The sequence below is a fragment of the Haliaeetus leucocephalus genome, unplaced genomic scaffold (assembly GCF_000737465.1).
Source record: "Haliaeetus leucocephalus isolate CR32 unplaced genomic scaffold, Haliaeetus_leucocephalus-4.0 Scaffold555, whole genome shotgun sequence".
NCBI classification, from domain to species: Eukaryota; Metazoa; Chordata; class Aves; order Accipitriformes; family Accipitridae; genus Haliaeetus; species Haliaeetus leucocephalus.
In genome coordinates this window covers 14,420,052-14,440,831 of record NW_010972991.1, presented here as the reverse complement: position 1 = coordinate 14,440,831, position 20,780 = coordinate 14,420,052, and the positions used below count along the sequence as shown (strand labels likewise).

General features: G+C 37.9%; 1 protein-coding gene across 1 annotated transcript in view; it reads right to left on the bottom strand.

Annotated features, from left to right (window-relative positions):
- Nucleotides 1-18,556, bottom strand: part of RSPO2 (R-spondin 2) — a 53,840-nt gene extending 35,284 nt beyond the window's left edge. Inside the window, exons 1-3 of the mRNA XM_010576999.1 lie at nt 18,372-18,556; nt 7,645-7,788; nt 6,433-6,621 (exon numbers count right to left, since the gene is read on the bottom strand). Of these exons, the coding sequence (XP_010575301.1) occupies nt 6,433-6,621; nt 7,645-7,788; nt 18,372-18,453 (415 nt within the window). The 5' untranslated portion in view covers nt 18,454-18,556. The remainder of the gene's footprint in view (nt 1-6,432; nt 6,622-7,644; nt 7,789-18,371) is intronic.
- Between the last annotated feature and the right edge of the window lie 2,224 nt (nt 18,557-20,780).

Genomic DNA, 20,780 nt, shown 5'->3' with positions numbered 1-20,780 from the left:
GTCATTCCAGTTTCTCTCTAATTGGGAGTAGAAGATACCAGAAATTTTGCAAAGCCCAAACAGGAAGAACGGTGTTCTTTCAGCCTAAACGCACAGCACATTCTGCCATTCACAGCCACAGAATCATCCAGGTTGGTCCCCAGAGCGACTTCCTGCTCTCAGTAGGATCAGGACCATTCAAGACCAGATTGTCCAGGGCTTTGTTGAGTCAGGTCTTAGAAACTTTCAAGGATGGTGATTGCACAGTCTACTGGACCAATCTAGCCAAGTGCTCGACTGTCCTCATGGAGGGGGCAACAGTTTTTGCTGTTCCTGGACCAGTCTTTGCCCCTTAGGCTGTTCTTGTGGCAACATAACATGACCAACAGGAGACAGAAATATGGTGGTACGTTTACTGAGAACCACTTAGAGAAAGACCTAGCATTGACTCTCAAAGGGCAGATGGTGTTTGTAGGTATTGTGCACTGAGACTAACTACAAGTGCATTGTATAAATGAAGGTCTCAAAAGCATCATGGCTTACAAACTTTTCAACATCGAGCACTGCAGTGTAGATGTAGTCAAAAAGCTCAAAAGAACATAATAATTTGTCAGATCAAAAAGATCACTCAGTTCTGGTGCTACATTTATTTTGAGGTTTGGGTTTTTGGGGTGGGGTTTTTTTCACACTTATCAAGAGATTCATTGTAGCTGAAAGGAACATTATGAAATTCAAGAAAGGCAAATGCAAAGTCCTGCATCTGGGAAGGAAGTACTCCCTGAAAACATATGGGCTGGGCACTGACTGGCTGGGGAGCAGCTCTGCTGGGAAGGACCTGAGGGGTCCTGATGAAACTTGAGCTAAATGTGACCCTGCTGTGTGCCCTGGCAGCAATGATCACTTCCCTCAATCTTCTGACCTGTTAATACAGCCTGACAGCAGATTAAGGGAAGTGATCATCTCCCTTTATCTGACATTCATCAGACCACATCTGGAACACCATATGCAGCTTTGGGTCCCCCAGCTCAAGAAAGATACTGATAGACTTTAGCACAGAGCCACCAACACGGTTGGGAGCTGGAGCACTTGCCCTGTGAAGAGAGACTGAAGGAACTGGGTTTGTTGAGCCTGGAGAACAGAAGGCTTTGGTGAGCTTTCCAGTACTTATGAGGAGGTCATCAAGAACACAGAGCTGGGCTCTGCATGATGGTGCATGGGAGGAGGATGAGAGACATCAGACAAATTGAAACAAGAGTAGTTCAGATTGGATATAAAGAAAAACTTTCTCACCATGACGACCGTAAAGCACTGCAACACATTGGTGTAGAAAGATTGTGCAGGCTCCACTCTTGGGGATTTTCAACACCACCTTGCCTGACCCTGCTTTGAGCAGGAGGTTGGATAATGCAACCTCCTTAAGTCCCTTCCAACCTGTATTATTCAATAGTTCTATGATTTTGGGTTTTGTGCAATCAAAAAATTCCTCAGCCTCTTCTGAATAAATCTTTGTTTATATTTAGAGAGAAATCCAGATTTCCTTTGACAGGTTTCAAAAGAAAATAAAAGAAAACTTCTGGGAGGAGTGGGGGGATGACATAAGAACATTTTTGACCCTTTTTACTGGAGGTTGTCAAGTTAAAGCCAGAAATTTTAAAACATTCACTCTGAGACAAAATATGTCATTTTAAAGAAGGGAAAAATACTTACCTACTGGAGATATCTATACCTGTAATGTGGCTTCTATCAGAAATTATGCTTAGTAAGTAATTAAGTTTAGTATACTCTAAGTGTATAGGTAGTGTCTTCACCAAAGTTTATGTACAGTTTTACTCTAAATATTGTCTATCCTACCTTAAATATTTTTTTGCAAAGCAGGATCATTAACTCCCTGTTTGCCATATCCCTAGTAGCTTATCAGACTAAAAAAAAAAAAAAAAAAAAAAAAAAAAAAAATCACACTACTTAGTTAACATGCATTTTGCAGCCTTGCATATTTATTAGCTTTCTGTATTTAAGTATATATTCTTTTATTTTTTAGTCTTTTCAATCATAATTTCTGAGTATTAATAATGAAATGTAACTGCAGTATAACAACAGAAAGTCTGATTGGGTCATTCTACTGTTGCTCTTCCAGAAGTCTGAAATTCTATTGCAGCAATAGAGAGAAGAAAGCTTACTGCATAAAAAGCCCCTCAAATCCAATCAACCAGCATGAAGTCCATCCAAGCACACTTGCCCATGTCAAGGCAAGAACTCCCTCCCACTGTAGCCTCATGACCTGTCCTACTGCCTTCCCCCTTTTGAGCTCAGGACATTAATGCAGACATATGTCCCATCTTCATTTCTCTTTCTTCATGTCTGAAATGAGCATTCATAAATGGCATTGTGATTTGTACTAGAAATAATAGACTTTGGCATAGAGTAATATTCATGTATCAGACAGCTTAAAGAACACAGTGTGATGGAAGACTAAAAGAAGCAGAGAGCTGCTTTCCTTGCCTGTGTAATACTTAATGTGAAACATGACAGCAATCTTCAAATTCCTCAAGGCTACAAACAAAAGAGGAGTAATTACTGAGATGAACACGGGGAACATATAAAAATAAGAGGTAAAAAGAGAATATTTATTATAAATATATGGGAAAACTTCAAGACAGCAAGATTTATCAGTCCATGGAACATTTCTGCCTGCTAATTTCTCCATTGGTTGTAATGCAATCACTCTTTTTAAAAATTCCTTTTTTTTCTTTTTGAGCTAAAAAGGAGAAAATTCCTTATCAGGAAAAGACCAACATGGGTAGAAGGTGTCCTGAATGATCCAAGTCATCTTTTTCTAAGTCTAACATCTCACTGTATAAGTCATGTTACACCCGAGCCACAGGGTAACATACATAACGTGAACAGATACACAAATGTGACATTCCTATCTGGTAATAACAGTTCAATCAAGTAGTACTGACAATAAGAAAATATCACTGAGTAACATATTTGAAATCAAGTAGAGTATCCTCTCATGTTACTGGCTTCAGCTGGAAAGAAGTGAAATCATCTTTCACTTGCATTCCAGCTTGTATCTCTACAACTCTGCAAATACTGGGAAAATGAAGAATTCTTCATCAACTAGATTTGTACTACAGCCATATGGCCAGATGGGTAACATCTCAACCCCTGATAAATATGAAACTGAAGTACTTGGTAGGAAAACTGAATCTAACTCCACTTGTGCAAACATGTAAAAATCTGTTTTGGAAGCTTTTCTGTAGTGTGGACCATAAATAGTAACTGTAAAATGTGCAGAAGTAGAAAGCGTGTGTCAAAAGCACTATATTTGACCCTGTTCTACCAAAAATATCCTTACTTCCTCTGCTCAGTTTAATCCATCACAATCTACAACAATCTTAGCTATATAATCCAATACTTATCCTACACATTTGTGTGAGTTTATGTACTGAGAACATTAAGAAGAAAGGATTTATTAACAGCCTCTCAACTGACATTTACAGTGATTACGGTTCTTCAGTCCCCCCCTAGTGCTAACCTTAAATTTTTCTCTTATTTCCTCAGTTTAAAAGTTGAATTACAAAATTTCTAATAGGAAAACACCATATTTTTAAAAACACAGACTCTCTTCCTTCGCAGCCAGGACCTGCTTGATTTGAGCTTCCCCGTAACCAGAGTCTCTGCCTCCCACTACTTCACAGTGAATAAATAAGCAACAGAACATTATGAGTGTCTAATGGGGCAACCTGCTAACTAAATTAAATATGATAAAAGATATGGGATCTTAGACCAGCCGTTTATATAATCATAATTAAAACAAACTACGAAGCAGGAGTTTCGAACAGGACAATCTCAGTGGCTTCCTTGCCTGTAGAGATAACCAGGCCTGGGGAAGGCCTACCCGAGGCACTTAAACACCACTAACACACTCCCTCCCAGGAGTTTCTTAGGAGAGAAAAAGGAGTTTATACGCTGGCTGGTGTTTTATATGATGGCACAGAAACAGTATTAAGCCTCAGCATTTAGTGTGAAGAGTTCAAACCTGCAGTTTTGTACATATTTATTTTTGTCTCTGAAAACACAGGCAGGGAATTCCACACCATGGGAGGACAGGAAAGGATTGGCATCTTTAGGATTTACTGGAGCCCATGGTTATGAAAGAGTACAAGCCTTTCACACTGAATTTGTATTTGCAGCAAGAACTTTCCTGATACGTAGTGAAAAAAATGCAGAGATTTATCAAAGACCTTGATGTAAAGTAGGCAATAAACTTCCTAACTCTTAGGAAAGCCCATCACTGTGCCTTTGAAAAGATAAAATTTGCAAGGTAATTCTTTAATCAGTGACCTGAATTGCTGGACTAGAAAATTTGAAACAACCTAAGACAATCTGCTACAAAAAGGTATGAACGTTCAATAGCTCCAGATTACCACAGTTACATAAGCATCCTACAGCTTTCATAAATATTGTGGTCCACTTAAGCACACTTCCCAAACTCTTTACAACAATTTGAATAATTTGTATCCTAACTAAATTATCCAGACTAAACCCACACCTGTAAATTTCTACTTGCCAGGAGTTTATATAGAAGCTGGACATTTCATCCATGACATACCTCCCTATCTATGCACATTGGGTACGTAAATGACTAAATCTCTACCACATGGAGTTGAATTGAAAATATTCTGCAGTTTTTTCAAATTTTCTACTACAAGCTAAACTTCATGCATCTCAACAGCAAAAAAAGAAAATATTGATTGGAGATTTTGTAGGACTTCACACAAGCTCTTTTTTCTTCCTTCCATTTTAGCAGTAAAACATTTCCCCAGTTGATCTGATCACTAACCTCATGTGGGCTTCAGAGTTTGCTAGAAGTAACTGGAACAGCTCACCCACCAGCAGGCTGCAAGCACTAGTAAGTCTAGCTACCCTGAGGTAGATGCAGCTGACTCGCATTCAAAGATACCATGAGACATACACCATGGCAGCCCAAATCAGCCTTGATTTTTACCTTTTCTTCTTCCTTCCTATAGAGATGTTCATTTTGTAGGTTCCACTCCTCAATGTCTTTGAGAAGTTTATTTAGGTTGCAGATTAGCTGTCCTGTACAATGCACCCCAGTTCCACTATGACTATGCGCTGTGTGTGCATGCACATGTGTATGAGTATAGGGAGTAGGACAGGGAGGAAGAGTGCATAACAGCTTCAGTTAACCTGGATAACAGAGAATCAACTTTATATTCTCTTCCAGATTGTGTCAGGGTGCTAGAGACAAAAATGAAGCTTGCACAGATTTAATCTGTAAACTAAAACTTCACGTATAATTTGCACACATATTGCTGGGCAGTATGTTCAAGCCAAGAGAGTCATATTCAACAATCCCAGAACACAAAGCAAACTTATTTATGTACCTATTCTAAGATTATTTCAGTTTTAGCTTATTCATCAGGTTATGGCTTTTCTCAGGACTCTGCAACCCTTTATTCCTTTTTTATTTGCCTGATCTCACGATTGACCCAGCTTGCAGTAGAAGGTTGGACGAGAGAACTCCTGAAGTCCCTTAAAGCCTCAATCTTTCTTTAATCCTATGATTTCAGAAGGAGTGGCATCTTTATCACTTGTTGATCACGCACCTCTCCTACAAATTCTGAAAACTCAGTAAGTGTTTAGTCTGCACAAGTGAAAGATTAATCACTTCAATTTAAAAGATAACAAAATCTCTTCTCTACCAGTGACATGTCTCCACTTCGTGGTCTACAAAACTGAACACAAATTTGAAACTCCATTTGCTTTTTCAAATCAGCATCACTACTTAAGTCTTGGAACACTATGATAAAGAAATTTCATCATTTATTTTATCTACTTGTGGTAATTGCCATAAGCTGGTCTCATGCTGAAAAGCTTGATATCTATCACTCTTCTGCTTGTATCACATCTATCATAGTCTGGCCTTGATCTGCAATATTCAGAACAAGTAACACACTCCAGCTAATAGTTCCAGCTAACAATGCCATGTGTAACCAACTTCATTTAATTTAAACACCCATCACACCAGCACTGGGTGTGCCACCTGCAGCAAGGTTTAGAATCGTAATCTTTCCTGCCATGCGCAGAGCAATTAGTTATTCCACCATCACTATCATTTTCATGCTGAAGCTCAAACTGCAACCTGTTACGGTTCTTTCACGAGGCACCTCTTTGAAAAAGCCTCAGCATCACGCCAGGAAAAACACAGTTTCACAGTCTACTGAGAGACTGATCACTCCCACGCTGAGCCTCTCCCTGGAGTCTTGCTGCACAAATTAGGACCAAAAATGCTTTTCAGCCGTGGCTGGCAGAGCAGAGACAGGATTTCCCCTTCAGCTAAGATGAAATAGCTCTTTTTTCAAGTTAGAAATAGGATTTCAGTTAAGGAAAGCTCATAAAGATTCTTGTGGCATGGACTACGCTTACCTCCTGGACAATGCCTCATGGCCATTTTACAGCGTCTGGATTCTGCAATGGTTGGGCATGGTATTGTGTCTTTTGCTGGCTTCTTCACAATTTGTCTTGTCCTCGTTTCCAGGCCCCACTTAAATCCACAGGTTTTGTTATTTCTGCTGCAAGTTCCCCACTCACTCCACTGACCCACTTCACAGCCTTCTGATAAAGCAAAAGAAAACATGAGTAAGCAATTCTTCTGGGTTTTGCTTTTCTTTGTTTTCATTTTTTTTAAAATTAGAATACACTATTAGAAAGCACCACTTGAAAGTTTTACTGTTAACAGGCAAAAACTTAGAAACAAAATTAAAATCTCTTACAGCACCTGAAAGAATCCTTTTAGCCAACTTCAACCTGAGCATAAAACCATCAGACTATCAATCTGTATGTATAGACATCCTGTCAGTCCCAAATATTCAAAAACCCTCCTAAAATCATAAGATTGATTTAAATTGTTCTCTTTTTAATAAATAAATTCTATTTGGTTGTCACCTGGATTTGCAAAGCTCAAGAGTTCACATTTCCAGGTCCTATCCACCAGGAAATGCAAGGAATACTCTTGAAAGAAAGTCTGTTCTAACACAGTTCCCAGGCTTCAAGATAAAACACCAAACTGTGAGACTCGACAAATATTGTGAGAACAGCCAACGCTGGCTCAGAGGTATAAAGTAAATTTCTACGAAAAACACTTACTTGGTGGTTTATATTTGTTACTTGCTAATGGAAAAGTAGGGAGCAACAGGGAAACTAAAAGTGAATTTGAAGCCCAGATGTTACAGGAATTCAGTCTGTCCTGCCTCTGGGTTAAAATGAGCAGGTAGTTTTACGAGGGCAAGAATCTGACAAGTACATCACTGACTTAAAGTTCTAATGCAAAAAACTGGCCTTCCTGAAATCTTACAAATTCTGAGTTATAAATCCTCATACAAGGTGATTTACAGTTAAGAGGACAGAACCTTCTGATGCAGAACAGAGTGGCATTCCCAATAATGCAATATTTCAAAGTTTGGAAAAAACTGTTATTACTATTATTATTATTATTATTAAAGAAATCCAGACACAATTCGTTAGTGAATATTTCTTGATAGGAAATGCTAAGCATCAGCTTAAAAATAGCGCCATATTTGAACCCTGCCACCTTGTAAAAGAGCTGCTTCAGCAGCATTGCTGTGCTAGAAGACTCACCCACACATTCCATAAGCTCTTCCAAGGCGGCAAATCCAGGGGGGCATCCTCGGAAGCAGCGGCCTCTGTGCGAGTAAAAGCCCGTTTTGCATTTGGTACAAAAGTCTCTGCTAAAGCAGGAGTCGCAGTTTTCTATTCTGCATCCTGAATCAAAAGGATCGTAAGAAACAATGAGACAACTAAGTTAGGGTAAGACTAAAAATGAAAGGAAAGCAATAAAATAGCAAACCCAGAAGTGCTATGATGAGGAATACTGTCATCCTTAAATCCATCTGCTCTATAAGAGAAATTACAGTTAAATGTAATCATTATTTACCACATTTAACCCTACATCCTTTAAATCCTATTTTTTTAATCAAAACTGTAGATAAAACCTCTAGTTGAGTGATATTTGAGTTAATTACATCTTTTGGGAGGAAAAACGTTCAATGTAAACTATTACTGTGTTTAAGTAATTTTGAGGAAACTAAGATGCAACAAATTATTTGGGGAAGTATGCATGTATTATATGTACCGTCTTCACTTTTTTATTTGTCATTAAAAGCAGGATATGTTTTTTTCTTCCATGAGTTGACCCTATAAATAGCTGAACGAATGCTTTCATCTATTATATCTGATGTCCGTATCTACACATATGCATCTGCTACCATGCAAAAAGCCCCAATTTTTCTGGATATAATTCATTTCTATTATTAAGGCAGTTAATCCATAAAAAATAACCATTATTAAATGACTAAAAGACATAAAGCTATCATCAGTAGCAAAAAAAGCCCAAACAACTATTGCCTTTTGAAATATTGGATTTCTCTGAAAATTTAAGAGAAATATTGTCCACAATAGATTACAGACTCAGAAGCAGACTGTTCAGAAACATCCTATTCCATACTAAAACACTGCAACTCGGAAATTAACTAGATACCAACAACCACACACACACCTGAAAAGGAGAAATACTTACATGGGGGCTTATGAAAGTCAGTCATACATACCTACAAAAAAACACCAGGGAAAAATGTTCCAAAGATTAAAAAGTAAAAGCCTTTATATTTGGAACAGTAATGAACACTTTAAAATTAATTTTAAAAAATCTAATCCTTCAGCTAACATATTTAATTTATATAAACTACATTAACTGTATCCTTTCTTCAGCTATCTGAAGTCACAGCAGGAAGCATTTGTTATTCATGTCATGCAACAATATACTAATCTTTTTGGTCACTTATGTCATTCATTTATTCTTGATTCTTTTCTAAAAAAAAAAAAATTACAAACCATAAGGACTTATGAAACAGATATTGGTAAATATCCCCTAACAACACTTCAAATTTAGCTAATCTTTATAAAACAGATTTTAGTATTTAGTCTTGAAGTTCAGCAGGCAGTTTATTTTCAATTTTCTCCTATGAGGTTAAATTACTCTAAACATGAAATGCCTATTATTTAATCTGTATCAGATGCAATTTAGGGGAAAATACTGAAAGAATATTAGGAATACTTTAAGAATTCTGAAATTAAAACATTAATTCACTGGAGTGATATTCAGCACAATGCTTGGGGTTACTGGGTGCTAATTGTAATGATAATTTAACTCGGTAACAGACCACACTATAGCTGAAGATCAACTGGGAGTGACAACAACTCCTTTTTGATGTCCTCCATATGCTCACTCTCAAATCATGAAGCTAAGCCTTGCATGGATTTTTTTATAAAATTTAAAATGAACTAAACTAAAAAGCTAAAGAAGAGCAGTACTCCAAAAGTTAGAAAAGCTAACTTTCTAGAAGTCTATTTTCAGTCACAAACTGTCACAGCAGTAGTTAGAAAATAAAGAAAATTTTACAGAGTTTTTTACTTTTGGTGCCCAGATTCATCTTATTACACAGTTTAAATGCTTTCAGGGCAAATTTTCTTTTCTTTTTTAAATAAAAGTGCTATTAATTAATTCTTTTAACTGTGACTGAGGTTAGTAAATTAGAATAAATGAATTCTTTAATTTCTTTTGCTTTTAAAGATAAATATACCAATGTGGACAGATAATGAAAGAGTACACATCTTTAGTTGGACTCCTAAAGAAAGTTGATACTCCATTACGAATATTAAGATACCTTGGTTTGGAAATAAATATAACTGTGTCAAATTTTGTATTTCTTTTTGTTAATCAGCATCATTATCTATGTAAACTTTATTTAGGTCTTAATGGAAGTATATTGCAGATTCCTAAAATGTTTTGCATTCTATTATTTAAATAATAAATTTGATAATAAAAGAATAATCTAGTATGAAATCTACAGAAGAGCTGTTTGATGTAATAGTCAATAATTAAGAAAACCAGCATTTTAAAAAATTGTTTTATCCTTTACACAAAATAATATAATAAAAACCAAGGAAAAAATGTTTAAAGTTAATGACCTGAACTGCTTTCTTCTGATTGCCATGGTTTTCAACCCTTTGAATTTTCTGATCTCAGCATCTTATGCCTAACTCTGGAGAAGGAAAGCAATATCTTTCCTACTTTTAAAAATTCCTATCTCAATCCTTTTAAATTCCCTTTAAATTAACTAGTTAGCTTACTGGTATAATTATAATAAACTGGAACAAGACAGAGATTCTTTTTTCATCTGGAAAAGGTTCTTGTCAAAAGCAATTTTATTACTTCAATTTATTAGCCATGGATCCAATTGCTTTTCTCACCAGTTCAGTGGTTTCATTTTCTGTATCACTTCAGCAGCTAAACCATGCGACCAGTGTATTCCTTTTATTCCACTTAAAAGACTACTTAGAAGTTTACACCAGAAAAACCCCCAAAGGAAACAAGACCAAAAAACTTGAGCTAAACATAGCTAAGATTTTAGACCCAAGGAGCTCTTTAGAGGAAAGAAGTAGAAAATGCATAACCAACAGTATTCTTCAGAAATGCCTTTTTTTTTTCCTTTAGAAATAAACAGAAAATAGTGCCCAATGGAGGTTTCCAGATAGACAAGGGTAACTACCTGGAAAATTTTAGAAGCAGTAAGGAGGAGGAGCCTGGAAGTGGAAGCTCTGGGGGCACAGAGAAAGATAAGACTGGTGTTGAGGGGAGGAAGAGTTGATAAATTCAGCCTGGCAGAAGAACCCCAAAGAGCAGTCACCTCCCTTTGGCAGGCCTACCATACTTGCAGGGCAACAACGACAGAGTTGGAAACCTAATCTTCAGAACCTGGGAGTGAAGCAGTAAAGGGTGCCTCACTGCTGCTGTTCCCATTTAGCTGGCAACAAGAGGTCTGTAGGTCAGGGGCAGACATTTAAGTCCCTACCTCTTCCTTCCCTTGTATTCAATTTGCAGTGTCTCATCAAGGGCGTGCTTCCTACCAGACCTCAAACCCCTTTTATTCCTGCTCAGCACCACGTCTCCTTATATCCCCCTGGCCCTACTACCCTCTACTCATAGCCAGGACCCCTCAGACTTCATAACACTCTTACCGCAACTCTTCTAGCACAGTATCATATCTTCTTTCCAGTGATTCTGTCTTGCGAAAGTCAGAAAGTCAAATATTTGCTTCCATCCTTCCCCTTGAAAGGTAAAAAACACCCCAGAAAGCCACCCCCATATGAAGACCACACATCTTCCTCTGGTACCATCCTCACATAAGTGGACTTCAAAAAGCACTCAGGGAGGCCCAGAGAAATCTGCTGGTATGTCCGATTAGCACGGCCCATTTCTAAAGAGTTGACACTTTTTAAAATGTTACACCATACTTCCCACAAGAGTTGGATGTAGATGGTAAAAGAACACCATTCTCACCTCACTGAAATCCATGGCAAAGGTCCTAATTGCTTCAGCAAGGGCAGTTTTAAACTAGTAACTTTCTTACCCCATCAGATAGACAACAGCCCACTGCAATGACTTTAATGAGCAAAATTAATATTAAAAACCCTAAAGAGACACAATCTTTCATGATAAATACATATTTATGAAGTGAAAAGTGAGAACTGAAAAAGAGCAGTACTCCAAAAGTTAGAAAAGCTAACTTTCTAGAAGTCTATTTTCAATCACAAGCTGTCACAGGAGTGGTTATAAATTCAGTGCTCCATGACTTCACCTCCCAAGGGAATGGGTGGAAGAGAAATCACTACTTTGTCTGGTGAAGCTAAGCTGGACTGAAATTAGACAGAAGTGCTTTTGCTCAAGTATCTTCAGCGTTCAGACAAAACAAAGAGAAACAAAAACTCATCCCTTTGACAGAGTTCTGAAATGTTGATTTATGGGACAAGATATATAACTTCCTCAATGGAAAGTCTAATGATACTGTACAATCTCTTAATTTAGGCTGACAAGAGAGTAAGAACTTGAATGACTGACATTTCAGTAGAGCATGAGGGTAGATTATAGTATGTAAAAGTGCCTCCGTGCTTGAGAGCAGTTACAGAATACGCTCAAGAAAGAAACATAACTCCGTGAACTAGTACTGTGCCACTCCTCAGTCAATGGCCAGGAAACCTACCAAACTGAAGGACCAAATTCTTTGGTTCGAGAAAAAGAAAAAGGATCATAATATCTCCCTTAAAAAAGGCCATTATCAGAAAAGAATCCGGAGACAGAAATTTATAACATCTTTGACTTTGCTTACTGAAACAGAGTGGCAGAAGATAAGTTATATACAGGACTTTGCAGCCAAAGTCCCTTTTTCCTTAATTTTCAGTGAGCTCTAGCACCCTGTGGCACTTCAGAAATAATTTTCTTCTGAAGCGTTTTTGCACATACACCAGATTTTCAAAAAAAGTAATAGCTATGAGCCATGTTTCAGTCAAGGTTAGGGCAACCAATCTGATCTATAAGAATTGCATTTAGCTAGCCAGCAATAAAACATTTGCATTTAGGCTTTATAATCTCATTTATATTGACCGAAACATTCCTCTGCTACTTACATGACTATCACAAAAAACCAAATCTGATTGACATGGATGAAATTTACAATATTTATAGAAAAATACATAAACGGTGCATTAAAGAACTGTGGAAGGAGAAAGCCCGGATTACAAATCATGCCCAAATTAGAGATACACTTTAAGCAGATGAACCACAGTGATATTAAAAGATTTTTGTGACCTGCTTTGGCTTCCTGACAGTCATGATAAGCCACTCCTACTCATTCTCCTTTTAAAGTAAGTATTAAAGAATTGACAGACTTACATTTTAGAGAAGGAATCAAAAACCCAGGAGTTCAAACAAATTCAGATATTGAATTAAATTTAGACTCAGGTGCATGTGCCTGTTATTGTAAAAAAAGAGTATATGCTCCTTTAAACAGCTTCTTTCTGTACTATAATTACAGAAAGCATAACGTTACCAAAACAAATACTACCCTTCCATAGTAAATTTATCACCAGCTTATAAGGTGATGCTGAATAAGCTAAATTGTAGGGAAATATAATGCCTTTGAAGCTCAAAATAAAGCATAAAATGCTCCATATTGAGATGCATGTGCTTCATACCTTAACAAAAAGAAGGTTTACTATATTAGTTTCTCATACTAAGTGCAATATGATGAATCTTTAAGGTCAAAAGATGTCTACCTCAACTGTAAAAAGTAGTTACTCATTTGTAAAGTATTTTTACTGATATGCATAATCTTGAAAATTTTACACGAGCCTTATTTTGCCTTTGTGAAAGATTCATGTTCTGTAGCATTTCCATTGTCACATTGTCCTTTTCTAAACATAATCAATGTGATTGACTATCCATCCATAACCCCCTTCATAACAAAGCTACCTTGTAGTGCACGTAGTGGAAAAGACAGCTGGTCAGTTCCTAGTAATGTTAATAACAATGACGATGCGCAGTTAAGTTCTGCTCCCCATGAAACGCAGACACCAGTGAAGAGAGTTGAGCATGGGGAAGGGAAGTGAGAACACGTGAGGGCATCTGCATGAGTGGAAACCAGCAACCACCGGCATAAGAAAGAGAACTGTACTGAACACCTTCGAGACGGAGAGCTAATGATCAGATTTTGCAAAGGGATGCTGCAGACTCAAGCCAGGGAAGGAAACGTGGCATTCCTAAATTGAAGGGCTTGGTAATCTTTGCACTGAAATCGGGTCCTTGCTTGAGGCATCCCCTTGTGTTTAAGAAGTCAGAGGTGATGATTCACTACAGTTCGTGCTTTCCTTTTGAAGGTCAAAACCAGTCTTTCCATTGAGGCATCATTCCAGAGGAGCCTCTGGGCCTGTAACTTGTGAGGTTAGTTATCCTGGGGAGTGACAACGGTTGCTTGGTCCAAAGCACCTAATACTTTGGTCTTTCACACTGAGCTCCGACTCATAGCACCCTACTCTTCCTGCCTCAGATCTCTCTGCCTCTTCTACCCCAGAACCTCCTAACTCCACCTATGCCCAGACTGTCCCCATGCCCATCACACTCACTCCGTCCAACTCGTGCTCCCATCCCTCTGCTGCTCAGTAAAACAGCATTGGTGCCACAGACTTAACTTCACGCTGCCATCCTGATGTGTCCGCTGGCACTGCGCACCGATCTGTCATCAACCAGCACCACCTCCTGTGCTAATCCTCTCCAGAATTTCCCAAGATGGGAGAGACCTCAAAAATCCAGGCAGCTTACACCTTGAGGACACAAGGGCACATAAGGGACAAAGACTGTGCTAGTGCCAAGAAGAGCAGGAGACAGAGGCAAGATGCTCCTATGAGAAAAGCTATGATGTGAGCAGTTCTTACAGTGGATGGAGTATCAGCTGAAAAACCAATGGAAAGAGAAGAGAGATCAAAACTTTCAGGAAAGTCACTGAGGAGACAGTAAGGAGAGGAGGAAAATCATAAGCAAAAGAGCTTTAGCCTACAAGGGAATATCTATAATAGCTAGCTATTTAATCTCCTAAACAGATGTGGCTTTGGTAGTTGCAGGGTTTTTTATTATTATTATTATTACAAATAAAGATTTTTAAGCTGCAACTTTGGCAGGGGCTGAACATGAGCACTAGAGAATGATACGCACAGTCACTTGGCCGTAACAGGTCCTGAAGTTTACCACAGGTCTACCATTTCATGGCGAGCAATGTTTGAAATACAACATCCTAATTATAAAATACCATAGTGAGGATATTTTTTAAAATAAATTCACTTAATAAACACTTAGCGATACATTTCCAATATGTTCTAATCTTGATTCATTATTAGTTGAGATCTTTTAAATAAATGCCAAACCACAGTGTTTTCAATTAGTACTTTACAAATATACAATTGCCCTATTAAATCTAAATTGACTATAGATTTAATAAACCTTAATTCAAAGTACTAAGATGATTTTTGTTGCCAGACAGATGGAACAAAACTCTTCCGTCAAAATACAAAGGCCAAAAATAAAAAAATTCCAAATTAAAAAAAAAAATCCATTTGAAGGAGGAAAAGAGAGTGGAAGAGATAAGGAAAAAAAATAAATGCGTATAAAATAATGATAGGCAGATCTCAATTTCTGGCCATCCAACTTCATTTTCAAAATCCCGAATGCAATATTAAGCTTGTTTTTAAAAGATAAAGCCATATTTGAAGGAAAAAAACACAGATGTAATGAAAACTATTTCTAAAAAGTCAGAAAAATTATTTTATTTAAAGCAAATAGCGCTGTCCCTGTGGTAAATGAACCCCCTGACAGACTGTTACAATCGTACTGACTACAACAGTTTCAGAAGGTCATATGCTCTGCTATACTACGTAAGAAAGAGTCAAGCCATGATATATTAATGATGTATTGCTATTTTGAAAAAAATTTTGAAAAAAATTACCTTTCTTAATACACTGAATTAACTACATGTGTTTAATAAATGCTCAATTTGTTTAAAAGATTCTCTTTATCTTGTCTTTACTGAAGGTGCATGGAAGGGGAAATTACAATTTTAGCAATGTCAGGCCCTCCTGTCAGAAAGAAGGTGAACCTAAACAACTGGAGTAGCCAATCAAAGCTGAAGGGAGCTGTAATTTCTAAACTCTGAGTGCTTCCTCCCCCTAATATTGTAGAGGTTACTATGGATACAGACTAAGTTGAAAGGTTCAAGATAGGCTTGATCCATTAATCAGAACAATGTTAAACCAACCACCCAGGTGACAGGTTACCTCTTATTCTTTAATTCAGTTTTGGGTTTTTTTTCTCATGAGATTATTTCTTGTTGGAGCTGTTCAGTTCAAACTCATTATTAAAATTTCTTGGAAAATTAACAAAGTGTAACTCTTGAGCATTCTTCTACAGAAGAGACTCAGCACTTTCCAATTTCATGTCCAAATGTACTGCACTCTCATACTGCAGTGTTCAAGATGAAAATCATCTCCAGCAGGAAACTCTACATCGATTTCTAGAGACAAGCAGTCTCAAAATTACATTATTCACTGTTACTAGAAAAACAGCCTAGAACCACTTAGCAAATTCAAGACACACATACTGCTTACATGTAGAAAAGAAAATTAGTCTTGAAATTCAAAATTTCCATCATTTTAGAGCTGCTGCACTTGGCTGTGGTATTTATTGTGTTACATTTGGCACTAACTATGTTTGGCTTTTAAAATCATGTCAACATTTTCCATAAAAATATGTTCTATAGCTTCTCTAACAAAAATGGGCAAGTGTTCCAGTAATAAAATGTTAAACAGCTTTTGTGCCTATAAAGACATTAATAGGGCAGAAATCATTTCAACTTATGTAATTCAAGCACTGTAACTCCCAGAAGGATTTTAACACAGCCAGAATTTTTATTATTTTTAGCTGAGATAATACTATCTGAGCAATGGAGTCTGTCACTAAGCATACTTAAAAGTATCTAATATCAAGTAGGAAGAAACCTATTCTATTTTTTAAGAATATTTATTTTAACTCAACTTCAATCCACAAAATGTCTGTGTGTCCACAATGCAACGTACATGCCATGCAAGACCACCAAACCAAGCAAAAAAAAATGAAGATGTGATTTATAAATACACGAGTTGGCAGTTACACTAAAATAAAAATATACAATACAAAAATCATTAGAGGAGAACCAGGACTGGTCGGTAAATGCAACTGCATCATTATTCTCACAGGGGGAGACTGTCAAATGCATGAGGGTGAGTTAAATATCCAGCTCTCAACACGTGCCAATACAGGTTGGACACAACTCGGATTTATGCTTTTCAAAACCAATCCTGTAATTCAGGGAAAAAGGCCACTTTCTGTAAGTGGTAAAAATGAAAAAAAGTCATACTGAATTCACCATCCACCTTCTGCAAATAGTTTTTTTTTCTTTTTAAGAAAGTAAACAAAGACTGCCAGTACGGACTACTTTTCCTATCTCACAAGCACAGTACAGGCTAATATAGATAGATTCATCTATTTCCCAAAGCTGTAACTATACTAAAAAACATTTTTACGTGGGCAAGTTTTTACAGCCCAGTTCTGAAAGGTTTAAAGTGGAGAAGTTGCTGAATTCACAAACACGTTACAAAAATTAAGGCCAAAATCCTAAATTACTTTACAAAAGGGATGCATAAACCATATACTGGTCTTGTTTAATTTTTCATCAAAACCTAGCCACCTGGTATAGATTAGGCAGCACTCAGCAATATTACACAGCAGTTGGAAACACAACGTGAAGAACACCATATCCACAGAGCCCGCGCAGGGAACGGGGGGAAGAGGTGGGACGTCACTGCGTGGGCTGGGACGGGTCCAAGCAGAGCCGTGAGCGCTCCTGCTCCAGCCCGGACTGCCACAGAGCGACCTCACGTGGGTCTCAAGATTAAGGTGATGTGGAAGCCAGCACCTGCTTTCTCACAACGCGCTGCGTCCCAGTGACATGCCACAGTACTGCGGGGAGAGTGCTGTACATTTAACAGACACCTGATTATGCCAGGAAGCAAAGAAAAGCTATTTCTCACTTCAGGTTCTTAGGTTCAGTGACCTAATTCTGGTTAGACTATGACACACACACAACCCCCCACATAAATATGAATTAGAGGTAATAGCAATGATTAATAATCCGTATGGGCAATACTCCACATATGAGCTTATGGAAAAATCAATACTAAGCGACACAACTGCCAGACAGTGGTGAAATAATGTGTAGAGATACCAGAGCACTCGTTGATTTTAACAGTTGTGCTTCTAGGCACAAACATGCAAACAGGGAATCTTGTTGAACATTAGCAGGTTGTAAATTTCCAAATAAAATGCAGTACTAAAAGTGAAAGGTTGTTTGTTTGTTTTTAATAGTACATCTGTTTTATTAAAATAGCAACACTGACATATTAAAGCATGTCTGGTGTGAGGTGTCTGGTCAGCTGAAATTTGTGTGGGAACAAAAAGCATGACAAGAAGCCCACCCATACATTAGTGCATATACTGACTAGTACCTACATGAGGCACCGTTAAATTAATACTTAATCCTTTTTGTTTTCATATACTGGGAATTTGTTTGTTAAAACTATGAATATCTGCTTAAAGCATCATTCTTTCCTACGTTTCCCTTCTAACTAAAGCAATAATAACAATAAAAATTACAACAACAAAAACTAGGTTAATGCATCAACTATTTAATCTGCTGAATGTTACATATCTTGGAATGAGTTAGGATGTTCTTTAGCAAAGAAGTTTTATGATGATCTTAAGACATCTGTGAAAGTATCACCATGTTCCACAACATATCATCTTAAGAACTGAGCATGAATTATGGCCTTCCTACAAAACTGAATGTAAGGGTTCAAAAAAAACTCACTTGAACATCTGTTCATATCTGGCGTTCGGAGTCCATAGTACCCCGATGGGCAGGAATGCAAGCATTCACCATATTGTCTCATTCCTTCTCTTCGTAGGAAGAAGAATAACTTGTGTTGGCATCTGATGCACCCATTATCCTTTGAACAAGATAAACAGCCTTTGCAAATTGGATTTGGTCCATAGCTAGCTGCAAAATAAGAAGATAAATTACACTTTAAGATCATTTGGAAATTATTTAGGCTGGAGGTCCTCTTCCCTCTAAAGTGTTACTTATCTACTGCATTATTACAAGTAATTTTGAAAGGAAGGTTCTGAAAGTACACTCGCTCTCATACATCTGCAGCGGCAAGTGAAAGAAATGCAATCTCTATATTTATAACTGTATGTAGGGCAATTTAATGAATTTACACACATTTAAAATAAAGGTAGAGGCAAGCAGAGACCAAGCTATATAAAGTTTACCAGTACAACATAAGTAAAACCCAGGTGCTGAATTCTAGTTTGAAGCTGGGAACATAACCACACAACAGCAACAAAATATAAGAACATCAGCAGCCTGATATATACAGCTGGAATATGTCCATGGAACTCCAGCAACCACACTAATGCAATTTCTGACTTCTGAAGAGAGCAATATTAAGAGTAAAGAACTCTCTGCAGAACAGGTACAGCACTAGCAACCCATAGCTCTCAGGGTTCTAGAACAGCTGTCGTCTTGCAGTCTTTTCTTGGTCTTTCTAATGAGAATGTCAAGACAACTATTTGGAAAAGAAGAGTAGCAGTTCTTATAAGAGCCTTTCTCTGCAAGTTTCTACCCAAAATAGGCTGAAAAATCATATGCACAGACATTACAAAAGGAGGGCATTTAGTGCAGATTACCATTTTAGGCTACCAGCTGCTGTACCTTCAATTCTGTTCTCTGGTTTTGGTTTGTGTTTTCTTTTTTTCTTTTAAATTACTTGACTGATAACTGCAACAAACTTTAGCGGCATCACTTTTTGCCCCTATGAGTTTTTAGTATCCTGCATTTCTGCAGAGTTGCAGAACACTCCCTTGTCCCCATGGGCTGTCAACTTCTCAGGTGCTGAGTCAGCACAGCAGGTTAGCAGAGGGAGGATGTCTCAAGACATTCCTGAAACCAGCATAACTTAACAGGTCTGCTTTAAATATTAACTTGGCTGCAGGACTTCACAGAAATTTGCCAGTTCAAACCTGGTTTACTGGAAACAAAAGAAAAATATGCAATAGAAGGAAAGTGTCTTTGGGGTCTCAAGCTTTTAGTAGAGGCCACCCTGTGAGCAGCTGGCCAAAAGGACAAGGACTATGTTTAATTGTTCTATTTTAAAGCATTTAAAAGTATTCGCACCCTAACATAGTACTCTGGTACTTTTATCTTGTATGAATGGATAATTGAGGTTGTTCAATGAATGACTTCACCAGCGGAGCCAGGAAAAGAAAAAAGGAAAAGCCCACCACCCGCCGGAACCAGTAGCTGATAAGCTTTACTCTCACCTTCACACATCTGCACACCACATTCCCACTCCCTCTCTGCTCCCGTTCCCCACACATGCCTCATCAAGTTCAGCACGACAGCATTCAACTCCGATCTTGTACAAAATAATCCTAGTGGGTGGCAGGCAGGATGAGAAGCCAAGTGATCCAGTGTGAAACAGCTCAGCCAGTGGGAGACTTTCTGAGCGCTGGAGTCCTCTGGCACCAGGCTCACCTGGTGAGACCCTCTTAATGGGAATAGCATCCTTACCCTCTACAGTATATGTACGATTCTTTGGCTCTCTGTTAACCCTTTTGTAATGACACACCCTACCAGACCAACTGCCTTATACTCCTACACAAGTTCCCATCTCCTGTTGCCCACAAGAACTCAGATATAACTTTTCCTACGGTTCATCTTGCAACTATTCTCATTCACAATCCACATCTTCAAAGACATACAAGAAAAGAAACAAACAGATGATGAGCTAGGCTTGGATGCATCCCTCATCTCACTGTCGGCAGGGATTGCCTATCTGTAACCACATCAAATAATACGTGACCATGTACTCCAAAACAATTGTTGCTTAACACATGGTGGGCAATCCTGTAGACTTCTGAATCCCCTTTTAGTCTCCTTGCATCTCACTCTCAGTAAATCTGTACCTCCAGCTTATTCAAGGTTCCTCATAGAAGCCTGTACTATAAGAAGAGAATTAAAAGGAGCAAAGCAAAAGTAAAGATGCGAGATGCCTGTATTTATTCACCACTCAAAATGTTTTTTGGAGTTTGAATCAGCTAAAGTCAGGGTCTCATAGGCAGTATGTTTAGGATTGTTACATAGGGCCTGCCCATTGCTGAACAGCATGGATATAGCTAAAGGCAACTATTCTCAATAGTGTGGCTTGGGGAGGAG